Genomic DNA, 13,223 nt, shown 5'->3' with positions numbered 1-13,223 from the left:
CTTCAACTCTGACTGTGCAAACGACTTGAAACTGAAGTGAAGAGGCAGATTATCGGTATTGCTTGTGGAGCATACATTATACACAGTTGTCTCCAGTGTGTTCTCGACTGTGTACAATGACCAAAATTGATGTTCGTATTATCTGCACAAAAAGCAAGAACTTTGTTTTGTAAGGCAAATTATTCATTACTTCCTTCAATATAGCACACTGTAGGTGAGATGTTGGACCAGGTAAAGAAATAAAGTCTAATTATGTTTTGAACACCACAATTTGGCAGAAAGTACCCACAATGATTTTAAAAAGTTTGTCTTTTGTTTGATGCATCTAAACTGACTATAATGCTTTTTATTCAGATCCTCTAATACTTCGCCCAATAAGTGTGGTGATAAAACGTCTGTATTATTGCCTTTGATTTGATACGTGCTGAAGAAATTTTGGTTTATAATAAAACTTTAAAAAGTATGAAATTTAAACCACCGGCATTGAATAACAAAGCACTGGTTAGCATACAGACAAAACAAAAACGACCGCTACAGTAGAACAGACTCCGCGTCCGAGACGCGCAATGGGTTGCCAACATGTAATTTTTTATTTTCTCCGAATAAATCACTACAGATATCGAACAATTCGACTCCATGGTTATACAAATTACTTTTAGGATATACGATTATAGGTTATGAATAATAATTTATGATTGACCAATATTAAAGTATATTTATAGTTTACTAAAAACAGGACAAAATTGACATTTTTATTAAAACGAGAATGGCCAGGAAATATATATAAAAAAAAAAACGGTACTGTCCGTTCAAAACGGTACGTATGGTCAGCCTACTATTAACATATCATTCGGCCTAACCTGTTCACGTGTACCATTGTTATTCTTTATGCACCTAATTCGATATAATTATTTTGTCCAAAGTTAGAGATGGACAACCAGATCTTAAAGAATAGGCATACGATTTGACTTCCGTCTCTTGAAATTATTTTTAGGCATTGCTTGGGCGTTGGTTTCGTTTTAAACATCTCGGAGTTTCAGTTTTTTTAAAAATCAATCCACCTACTATCAGGCCTGGCCGAATGTATTTTTGCGCCCCCAAGTGCTGAGCCTTTCGGTCGCCCTCGCCGATAAAATTGTTCATATTCCAAATATTTTCGAATCAATCTGCGCCATCAAATATTTTTTATTGGGGGCGCAGATTGATAGTTTTTTTTTTTTTTTTTTTTTGTCGCTCCCAAGCAATGCTTCGTTCACTTGTATGGTAGAGTCGGCCCAGCCTATTATACTGCTAACGTTATTTTAAATTAAACTTGAAATTTGCTCAAATTGATTATAAACTGGAATCAAACTAAGTTTAAAGGGCGTATAAATTAACATATTGACATGCAACTTATCCACTAGTAATATTCAAATTCATTTGTGTACGAATTTGAATCCTGCGCAAGAAGTCAGTACATGTTCTCTATTTTTACGGCCGCTATATACCATGACGAAGGGGGAAATTGGAAATGGATCTCAAATCATGATTGTAAACAGTTTTTTCAATTTTGTGAAGGTTCCCAGGAATGACCATACTCACTAGGCCATCTCTGTAAAAGTCTAGTATCACTGTATTGCAGTGTGTTATCTAATTTTGATTTCATAAACTTACAGTATTTTGAAATGAAATGAAAAACGTTGGAGATGAATAACACAGGCTGAGAGGCAGTTTTATTTTATTATTATGCAAAATGTATTGCTATATTTTTCATATCATATCTTTTTATAAGACTTATTCTTGATGCAGAAATTTGATGCTTATTATTTGCACTGAGAAGGCAAAACGCAAATAATGTCACTAGTCTTATCTATAACGTATCCGGGTTTGCAAAAACATGTATAGAAGCAACCTTCTATACATACTCCTGGTGGTTTTTCATGGCAGAGTAAAATACATCTTTTACCACATGTGAAGAATTCTTGATTAATACCACACACATTGTCTGCAAGAAAAAAGAAAGCGTTAACTGACAGGCAATAAGCATTCAATAATATATATACAGTTTAGTTTATTTTATTTAACAGTAGTTTTATTGTTACTTTTATAAAAACTTAATCTATCCAATCAAAATATTATACCACAGCCAGAATATGTCGTAGCCCAACCAAGACTACTGTTCAGTGACCCAACTACGAACGCAGCAGTAACTGAATGGATGTATTTGATCATCCATTCAGAGATGTATTTGTGGTCTGGGAAACAGTACTATTCTTCCCTTGATTAAATACCATGGTTAGCCATTCTACATTTTCTTCTACAGGCTTTTACAAGACGGGACACCTATGTTCATTATAAGTATCAATTAGACGTGAACGTCCACCATGACTGTATTCCTTCCTAGTCATTCAGCTCCCTGAATTCCTGCTAGAGCATTCTGTGAACAGCTAAAAATATTACCAGAAGCACGACTCAACAACATCCGAGTCCGAAATGGAGTCGGGACACCAGACGGGATACAAGACGGGACACCTATGTTCATTATAAGTATCAATTAGACGTGAACGTCCACCATGACTGTATTCCTTCCTAGTCATTCAGCTCCCTGAATTCCTGCTAGAGCATTCTGTGAACAGCTAAAAATATTACCAGAAGCACGACTCAACAACATCCGAGTCCGAAATGGAGGTGGAAACCACCTCTCACCTTCAAGAAAGCATAAATTCCAAAATAGAGAAATTTACCGACTCCCAGTTAACTTCTATGATTATAAAGTTGATTACAAAAAAAACAACAAGCTTCAAGATAAAGAACAGTCGCCACGAGTTCTAGGTCCTCTCGAGCTCGTGTGCAGAACTGGAAGCAGGTCTGTAGGGTTCTGGATACAATTCGACTCTCTAATCAAATATATCAGGCAACTACGGATCAAAGACCTATTCCGGGTATAAAAGCATGAAACATCATAATGCCGCCCCCCCCCCCTTCTGTGTTGCCTCTCTTAACATTAGAGAGCTCCGTTCGCCATTCAAACAAGAGGAGGTGTGGAAGCTAATGCTAGCCTTCGATATCCGGCTCTTGTTCCTGCAAGAGACACATTTCTTCCATTAAAAGGATATGCAGCAACTGAGCCATAAGTACCCCGTCATCGTTTTGGAGCTTCGGCAACAGACACAGCGCCGGGGTCGGGGTACTTATGCTAGCTCCCTCTTCGGAGCCTTCCATAACATCCAGAGGGACGCAGAAGGGAGAGTTCTCGCCAACAACTGGAAATACCGGGACAGTACTACTAGGTTCATCAACAACTACGCCCCGGTAGACCAACCATCTAGGTCAACATTTTTCAGTCGCTCTATACCTACCTATATGGCGCCCATCATGTCATCCTGATGAAGGGACTTCAACTGCGTTGCGGACCCGGCCTACGATAAAGTAGAGGGCAATCCCAACACAGGTACTGCTGGTTACAGGCATCTGGAAATTCACCTTAGGAATCTCCAGCTGACACACATCTGGAGGGCTTATAACCCCTACTGTCGGGATTATACGTGAACAAGCCGAGGCAATAAGGCACATTCAACTTAATTCTACCATCACGGACCACAAATTAGTCGTGCTCACATACATACCATCCACTAGAAGCAGTAAAAATTGGTCCGGGCCCCTGGAAGTTACCACCAGACTTGCCGTCCCTATTCTCGGCCAAGCTTCACCAACTGTGCTCCACCTGGAGCACCGCTGGCTGGGACTGGGACACGACTAAAAACCAACATTAAAGAAAACTTGATCAAATGGGGACAAGAACATGCCTTCCTCAGAAGATCTCGGCTCCGTGACCTGTACAAGGAAAGAAGTTGGTGAGTGGCCAGCCAACTCCAAGGCTTCCCATGTCACAACGCCATCCGTGACATTAATCTCGACATTGAAATGGAGAGAGAGAGAGAAGCAGATGGAAGAAAAGAACAATAAGATCCGGCTCCACCTCCGCTCTTAAGACAGGCAATCGGCCGCATTTTACAACAAGCGCTATGTCAACTTCCGGCAGAAGTGAACCATCAGTATCATCAATGAAGGCGAGTGTACTCACACCACAACACCCGACATCCTGAAGGCCTTCTGGGGGTACTACACTGATCTCTACCAAGACAGTAGTGCCCTCCAGGATTACTCTTTATGGAATATATTGATCCCTTCCCTGCGCTTCATCAGCCTTCAAACAATGCCGTACAAAGAAAGCACCTGGGCCAGACGGATTAAGCATAGAACTCTACCGAGAAGCCTTGGATTATATCCTCCCCATTCTAGTGGCAGTCTACAACAACTTCCAGAACACCCGAAACATGACACGGGAATTTCTGGAATGCCATACCGTCTTCATCCCGAAAACCAACAGGGATTCCAGTAACATCAAAAATTGGAGACCCATCAGTCTGTCGAACACAGATTACAAAATCCTCGCCTGTGTTTTAAACGACAGACTGAAGGTCGGGATGAAGTATGTCATCAAGAGCACGCAAATGTATGGTGTTCCTGGCCGATCGATGGAGTTTAATCTCATCTTCATCAGAGAACTGCTACATCTGGTTAATATCAAGAAATACTCAATGGCATTGTTGACTATCGATCTCAACCGAGCGTTTGACAGCGTCCGGCACTCCTTTCTGTTCGACATCTTTCAAAAAAGTCGGGGTCAGCAGTGGATTCTTTCCATTATTAGAGTAGGCTACAACAACAGCTCCACCCGCCTCCTCATTAACGGAAACTTATCCGACCCCATCAACATCCAGAAAGGGGTCAAATATGATTGTCCCCTCAGTGCGCTGCTTTTCGCACTAGCCCTTCAGCCATTTCTACGGGTTGTAAACAGCTCACGTGCCGTCAGAGGAATTCCACTTCCTCTCACCAAGAATGATTTCAAAGTAATTGCTTACCCGGATGACGTAGTGGGAACCCTCAGGGACAACGACTCCATACGGAACTTCAACATCTTAGAGAAGTTCAAAGTGTCGGGGCTAACATCAAACCCCGAAAAAACCAAGATCAAGACGTATGGAGTCTGGGACCTGAACAACATCCCTGCGGGTCTCGTCTCTACTGCGGACCCCCTCACCATCTTGTGGGGTGAGGGGGTCTGCAGTAGGGTGATGGAGTAGGGACAAATGGACAGCTGTCACTCTCCTCCAGGGCCTCTGTCATCAAAATCATCATATGCCCTGCTCTTCAGCACGTCCTGAACATCACAAACATCAGTGAGGATCAGGAAATCCGGCTATGCAGGAAACCCTTAAAGTTCTTCTGGGGAAATCTACGCCAGGAAGTAGACATCAAGATCCTTCAACTTCCGGAGAAGCTTGGGGGGGGGGGGAGGCTCCGGCCTCCCCTTCCTCAACATCAGATACGTAAGTAATACCGCCTTCCCATCTTAGCAGAATACTGCAAACCGACCATCCTTGCAGCTTGTTGTATATTGTTCCGGAGGACTACAACAGACTTTACCAGCTTGTGCAACAACTCCGCTCGTCGGGTGTGAACACCGCCGGGATCTGATCTGGAACAGCCACACCTAGTACGAACATCTCTTCAACATCCTATGTACCGACCTTCCGGATCTAGGGATCAATAACATCGACATCCACTTCGGCTACCCGTCCAGAAAGGACCTGGCATGGAGGATAGCCTATTGACACCTTCCAGTCAACATCAACATCTGTCGGTTCCACAACATCCGGAACCCCTTTAGTGACTTCTGCGGGAACCTGGACACCGTAGGGCACGCATTCTACGAGTGTTCTCCATCCAACGCTATCTGCAGGAGGTTTAGAAACGTGTTCCACCACCCCTCCTGCTGCATGTGCAAGTCATCTTCCTGCAGTGCGCTCCACCAGCCAACAACAAGCAGAAGTTAGTGGTATTTATCATAAACTAATTTATACCACATCTGGAAGGTAAGGAAAAATATTCCAATCCTGTTAATCCTCCCAGTCTGTTGGAAGTCTCTCGAATCATTCTCTATAAGTTCTACAGCTCTTTGAGGAGATTTTTACATCTAGAAAGAGAGGCTTTGGGTGACACCAGATTTAAGAACAAGTGGTGTTCACCTCCTATCCTGTGTACTAACAGAAATAACATCATCGAGTTCTGTTTGCTGCTGTTCAAACATCTCCATCTGCAGTAGCATCTCCACTTCTAGCTATTTTTCTGGTCTCTGCGTCCCCCGAGAGGTCTGTTTTGTTCCCTGGTCTCCCACGGAGGTATCCCGGATGAAGAATCCAGAAAGTGCAGTCCTACTCGAGGCGGTCTGCTCTGAAAGGCGGATCACCTGGGCACCGGTTATCTCCATGGTCCTTTCCAGCTCATGAGACAGACATGTGTTTCGAGTGAACGGTTATCATCAGATAGCATTGAGCGAACAAGATGAGCATTATGAGCTGAAGCCTATTTTTCTTCTTCTTCCCTACTCCCTACCCGCCCTTCCCATCCTGTTCCCTTTCCTCTCCTTCTCCCCTCTACCTTCCCCTCCCCAGCAACCACCCGAACCTCTCTGTCACTTCCTTGCTCTTCTTTTTCTTCTGAATAGGCCGATGATGGCATCTTTACTTTCACACCCGAAACCGGTCTGGGTAGTGATATTCTCTCATAATGTAGAACAGTAATACATCTCCTAGGAGCTGTGTTTTACATTATGAGAAAATACTAAGGACAGTGATCGGATCTTGCCCCACCTTTCCTACGAGTTGCCCTGGTATTGAACTACCAGGTGTTGGCTTACGCTTGGACTCGCCGAACTTTATATAGTTTTCTATATTCGGCATGGAACTCTGAGATTAGATTTCCTATCTTTGAATTTCTTATTCGGTTGAGAAATAACGTGGTTTTCAATACCCACTTAATTTTGAATTAATTCGTTCAGTTTATTAAGATCAGATATTTAAAAATCACTTTTATGGGCAAATTGTTTCTTCAAATCGATTAATAAGCACTTCAGAAAATGGAATTTAGGTACATCATGTTAATCATTACTTACCCTTCATTGCCAAACAAGATGCAGACAGTAAAGCAACAGCGGCAAAGATTAGCACCACATTCATGACTAAGCTTTGTCTGGAACACAAATGAATATTAAAATTATTTCTTTAATTGTAATTAATATTGATATATTCAAATACAATCTGAATCACTTTAAGTATACCTAAACACTTTGTTTAAAAATCTAACAAATCAAATTCAAAGAAATAAAACGATTGACAACGTCAGCAAATGGACTAATTACATAATCGCGTTCAGGTTTACTTACCTCAACAGAATTTAGATAAACTCTTCGCGTAATTTACCTATTTACTTATTCCATTTGAACTATATTATAAATTACGTGATCCTGAATAGCAGTCAACAAAGCAGGCAGCAGTTATTTGGAATAGTTTCAAAAAAAAAAAAACATAATTAATAGCGAAATAAGGGAATAATTATTTTAAATAGTTACGCCAATAAAAATGTAAATTATAACGAATCGATTTTATCAGCCAGTCTTGAAATTGTTGATTTGAGGAGAAAAATTCATTTAACCCGTTTTATAAATGATAACCGAATGCCATTAACAGTTTCAAAAGAGCTTGCCTAATTTTTAATTATTTCAGTATTTAAAATACGTTGATTTCAGACCGCTTTTAATTCTACGGGAGTCTGAAATCATCAGCGTATAGCACAGGGGACAAAATATGCATAAAAACATTTTAAGTTTATAGCAAGAAAGAGCGATTCATATCAACAGAATCTATCTTTTGCTAGTCAACTATTTGAAACAGGTTGGAAAACCAACTAGCTATCAACGATTTATTGATATTCCATTCCCCTCACAAATCTACGTGGGGTGTTTACTTAACGAGCATTCAGTTAGTGTCATTCCTAAGAAACCTTGTTGCAGAAGTATTTCGTGAAAATTAGAAAGGAAAACAAGGATTTATATATAAATGTTTCTTAAGTGAAATTTCCGACAATTCGACTTTAAATTTTAATTTAATTTATTCTTGATAACCAACGTTATGGTTGAATATATGAATTGTTTTTTTTACATTCATCCATCCTAATGGCATTAGATATAAAATGTTCACAGATCGTATCCCTTATATACTTTTCATATTTCTGCACATTAACCGTCGAGTAGTCATCATCATCATCAAATTTCTGCCATGTACCCTCAAGAGGTGTACAGGATATGACAGTACTACATGAAAATTTACATCATTACTAACTTCCTCTTCCTATCTGCAGTTTTCCTCCAAATCAGTCTGTTACTTGTCAAGACGCCAATATTATCAGATCTTATATTTCTATCGTCTAAGGCACTTTGTACCGTATCAATCCACCTATATATTGGTCATCCTGTGGGTCGTTTTCCTGCAAACCTGGAAGAGAACACTTGTTTTGCTAATCTTTCCTTGCCCATTCTGTTTAAGTGAGCATACCACCTGAAATTGGCTCTGCTAATGCATTCCTAGATGCTGACAATATCAAGTTCTTTCCTAATATCATCTCTTTTAACATGATATTGCCATTGATGCCATCTGTTCGCCCGTCTTAACTCTCTCAGGACTCTCATATCTGCGATCTCTACTCTTTAGTCAAGTGTTTTAATTCTAACCCAGCTCTCAGATCCATAATTTAAAACTGGTTTGAACACTGTCTTGTATACAGCTAATTTAGTGTTCCAACTTATTTCTCTCTCTCTTATTCCATATAAATTTATTCATTTGACTGCTTACCATACCAACTTTGTTGATTCTGTTGTCTATTTCCATATTTAATTTACTATCACTAAAAATCGTACCTAAGTAGCTGAAATGTTTTACTTGTTCCACAGGTTCTGTGGAAAAAAAGAACCTGAGGAATCGGGGAATCTTTCAGATTTGTAGCGGATTTATTTAGAAGTATAACGTCATCCGCATAAAGCAAAGAGACGACTTTAAACATCTCCTTAGATATCAGGTTTAATACCACTTTCCTTCATAATGTGATCCATATAGATAGCGAATAACAGAGGAGGTATGACTAAACAAAAGTCATACCTCCTATGACTTTTGTTTAGCTAGTTTTACACAGTTTTCAGCTTTCTTGCATTTGTCTCTGTATTCTTTAAGAGCACAAGCTGACATATTTGCCAGGAACTTTATGTGCTTTCTTCTTTTCATTCACTTCCTCTTTAACTCCCTGTGTCCACCATGGAGTTCTATTTTTTCTATCCTTGCAGACAATCTCACAATATGCCACCATGGCTGAATCAATCAGGGTTTTCTTCAAGGCTTGCCACTGAATCTCCAAGGTTTTATTCCTGTTCTCAAACAATTTCATTTTTTCTTTGATAATGTACATCCTTGTCGCACACCAGAATTAACATTAAATCATCTTCCTGTACTTCCTTACGTTATAACTTCGGACTTTCAACTCAAATACTGACTAAGTATTGCTTGATATAATGCGCCATTGACACCATATAACTGCGGCGTATTGATTAGCTTCTCTCTTGGCACCTTGTCATATGCCTTCTCCAGATCTACAAAACTTAAATACAGATCTTTGTTATATTCCCATGATTTCTCCACTATTTGTCATAAAGTGAAGATTTGATCCTGACAGCCTCTATTTGGTCTGAATCCAGCTTGTTCTTCACCAAGCTTTTCTTCCACAATTCTTCTCAACCATTTCTCAATATACTGGCATAAATCTTACCAGGAAACACTCAGTAGGTAAATACCTCTGTAATTCTCACATTCAGTTTTATTTCCCTTTTTATATATGGGTACTATGGGATCTCTATTCCAATCATCGGGAATTTCCCTCTGCCCAGGCCTTCTGAACTATGCAGTGCAGCCACTGTAAGACTTTTATACCACCATACTTCAGCATGTCTGGTCGAATATCATCTACTCCTGCTGCCTTTTCACATTTCAAGCCTTTGATGGCTTTTTCTACTTCAAGTATGGATATGTATTCCTGACTGCATGCCTGGTCAGTGTTTTTTACCACTGTGCCGTCATCACTGCTTGTTTCATTAACAACGTTTCGAAGTAATTACTCCATACTTCAAGGATATCTTTTCTTCCTGTTTTCATATCACCTTTATCATCTTTAATGCCTCTTATAGCACTCTTTCCCTCTATTTCTGAGCTTCTTGATAAACCTCCAGAATATTTCGTCACCTTATTGACATTTGTTTTGTATGTACTTTCCAAAGTCCTCCCATGACTTTTGTTTAGCTAGTTTTACACAGTTTTCAGCTTTCTTGCATTTGTCTTTGTATTCTTTGAGAGCACAAGCTGATATATTTGCCAGGAACTTTATGTGCTTTCTTCTTTTCCTTCACTTCCTCTTTAACTTCCTGTGTCCACCATGCAGTTCTATTTTTTCTACCCTTGCAGACAATCTCACCATATGCCACCCTTGCTGAATCAATCAGGGTTTTCTTCAAGGCTTGCCACTGAATCTCCAAGGTTTTATTCCTGTTCTCAAACAGTTTCATTTTTTCTTTGATAGGCTTTGTGTATTTTAGTCTACAGTTCATATCTGAGATCTGCTCAACTTTTATTCTTTTCTTTTTTTATTCTTTTTTTTTCTTCTTTATTCTTCAACTTCTATTTTAAAACTTTCTTACATGTTTTACTTTTCAATATGAAATTCAATTGTATCCTGATCAAGAATAAATAGTGATCATTTCCAATTTCAAATCCTCTATACACTCTGGTGTCCTGCACCAGGGAGAAAACATCATTATCAACAATAACATACTCAATGAGACTTTTCTTATTCCTTGCCTCTTCTCTCCATTTGAATTTGTGCACATTTTTATGTTGGAACATGGTGTTAGTAATAACCAGTTTATGTCCTGAGCAGAAATCCAATAGGTACTTGCCATTAGTATTAGCTTTGCTCTTTTCCCCAAATTTTCCCAAAATATTTTTGTATGTCTCGCAATCATTTCCTACTCTGCTATTTAGATCCCCCAACAAGGACCAACTTTTCCTTTTTCATTGTGTCAGTTGTTTTCTCTGAAGCCTCAAAAAATTCCTCCACTTCTACCTTAGTAGAACCTTCTGTGGGACCATAGGCACAAATAAGTCTCACTGTCCAGTTCCCCATTCTGATATTTCCCCACATTACTCTACTTGAGACTGACTGCCATTCAAGAAGTTTAGCCTCGTATTTTGAGACTGTCTGCCATTCAAGAAGATTAGCCTCGTATTTAGTGTTGAATACTATTGGTACTCCTTCTTTTCCTTGATTGTCATTGCCTGAATATAATATTTTGTATTTATTGCTCAGAAAGATCTCACGAGTTTTTGTCTTTTTTGTTTCAGTCATCCCCTATTATGTCGATCTGGTGCTTATCTAATTCCTCAGCTAGCTCCATTTCTTTGCCATTCAGGCTTCTTATGTTGATAGTACCAATCTTTAACTCTGGTAATGTTGAGTTGGGGTGTGTTTTCAGATTTGTTCCAGGAGCTGACTTTTCGCTGTTCATCCTGGTTCCCTGGTAAAAACAACGGGTGTCCTTAACATGAAATTTTGTCATGTTGTACTATTATTTTGTATTTTGGTTTAAACCAATAATAATTATACAATTTGGTCGGCTAATTCCCAAATAGCCAGCACATACTCGTTCGTTCAGTATCCAGGTAGATACCCAACAGAATGCACTACAAGAAGATGAGGATTGGACATTAGGTCAAAAGCCCTGGTTGGTTCTTCCCATTCCTTTAAAGGTTAAGTGGAGGTCTCCTCTCGGTTATACAGCTTTGACCCTTAAGCACCTCATTTGAATAGGCGAAATATTTAAATATATGTTTGCTGTACCATCCTTCACGAAATAAGCAACATGTGTTACAATCTATTACCCAAGCATATTCATCCAACATTTGCGATAACAAATTTCAAAACATTCGAGTGTTCTTAATATCCTGAACTATATTGATTAACCACACTCAGATTCAGATTTTAACATATTCAAATAAAATCTAAAAATATTACTTACAGACTGACTGGAACTAAGATTACAGCGTTCCCTAAGAGACTTTTCTTTCCTTTTTGAAGAAGTAGATGAGACTAATGCGCATAAACTGTTAATGTAGAATCAGTAAACATGAGATTACGCATGAGTTTTTTAAATGTCAAATTCTTTTCTCGCGCTCAGTTTAAGAAGAAAGTGCTTGCATCAGCAACTGATTCTGTTCACCTAACACTGGGGATGAAACTAGATCGCATGCGTCTCATGTGCGCTTTGCCCGGTATTCAAATAATGAATGTTCTTAGCATATTCGTATTTCTTCTAAGACAGTCCATTGATTTTGTATCTCATATTTCTTTATTACTAAATTGGATCACACAGTAAATAAATTCCGTGATATCTTTCTTAGCAGTGACCGATTTTTAGTCATTTATCACGATCACCACAGCACAAGTAACAGTTTTAGTCGTCGCACGTACAGTTTATCCAGTATTCAAATGAAAGTTCTTAGAATATTAAATTTATCTTCTTAGATATCCCGTTGTATTCTGTATATCAAATTTCTGTATAACTAATTCCACAACGTATTTCTTAGCAGTGACAAATTTTTAGTCATTTATGTCGCTAACCATAGAATCAGTAATAATGTTAGCCCCAACATAAGTAACTTTTTACCCTAAAAGACCTGTAATAGTTCCAAAAAGCAGTGTAATGAAAAATATAATATACGGTTACTGTTCTATGACCTCACAAAGAATGATAGTGTCGTGTGTTTAGCGAATTTCATATCCAGATTCTTAAAATTAATCAGGAAATGATAAACTTTTGTACTAATCATTTTCTTGTCATTAATTCTCATGTTGTGAATTAGTTTATTTTAACCTCATATCAATTCAAGGCTACTTATTCTTTCTAAATAAAAACAACCTTTAAGACAACACTACGTACGATCATCCATTACTTTTGATTAAGTCTACTAATAGACATCAGTTATCCCAGATACTACATTACTTTCGACATCAACACACTTACCACACTTGCGAAGACCTTCCGAAAATTTTGCCAAATCACCGCCTTTTTTTGTATCCAAAGAATTAATGGTTGCTTGTATATTCTACACTAAGCACTTACTACGTTCACACTCGCTGATGTTTGTCTCTTATATAGTCAAGGAATAAACATGACAACTGCGCTTCTTCATCGCAACGTAAGAGGACAAATTGTTGAATTCAAATTTTCCTGGAAGTAGGAA

At 38.9% G+C, this 13,223-nt stretch overlaps 1 protein-coding gene across 1 annotated transcript; it reads right to left on the bottom strand.

Moving 5' to 3' along the window:
• Positions 1 to 1,700: 1,700 nt before the first annotated feature.
• LOC150102697 (chymotrypsin inhibitor-like) lies at positions 1,701 to 12,224 on the bottom strand. The gene is made up of 3 exons (XM_090399127.1): positions 11,999 to 12,224; positions 7,001 to 7,077; positions 1,701 to 1,984 (listed from the first exon to the last, which is right to left on the bottom strand). The coding sequence occupies exons 2-3, from the start codon at positions 7,062 to 7,064 to the stop codon at positions 1,803 to 1,805; spliced, it is 246 nt and encodes an 81-aa protein (XP_090255253.1). The 5' UTR covers positions 7,065 to 7,077; positions 11,999 to 12,224; the 3' UTR covers positions 1,701 to 1,802.
• Positions 12,225 to 13,223: the final 999 nt, after the last annotated feature.

Source organism: Typopeltis vanoorti, chromosome 10 (assembly GCF_054136105.1).
Source record: "Typopeltis vanoorti isolate ZY-2024b chromosome 10, IOZ_Tvanoo_1.0, whole genome shotgun sequence".
Taxonomy (NCBI): Eukaryota; Metazoa; Arthropoda; class Arachnida; order Uropygi; family Thelyphonidae; genus Typopeltis; species Typopeltis vanoorti.
The sequence above is the reverse complement of the archived record's forward strand: the minus strand, read 5'-3'. Positions and strand labels throughout refer to the sequence as shown.

What these genes read in the sequence shown, in the direction of transcription:
- LOC150102697 (XM_090399127.1), bottom strand. Translation starts at nt 7,064, where the DNA reads ATGAATGTGGTGCTAATCTTTGCCGCTGTTGCTTTACTGTCTGCATCT. An exon ending in ATCTTGTTTGGCAATGAAGG is followed by an intron (nt 1,985 to 7,000) that starts GTAAGTAATGAT and finishes TTTTTCTTGCAG; the next exon opens with ACAATGTGTGTGGTATTAAT.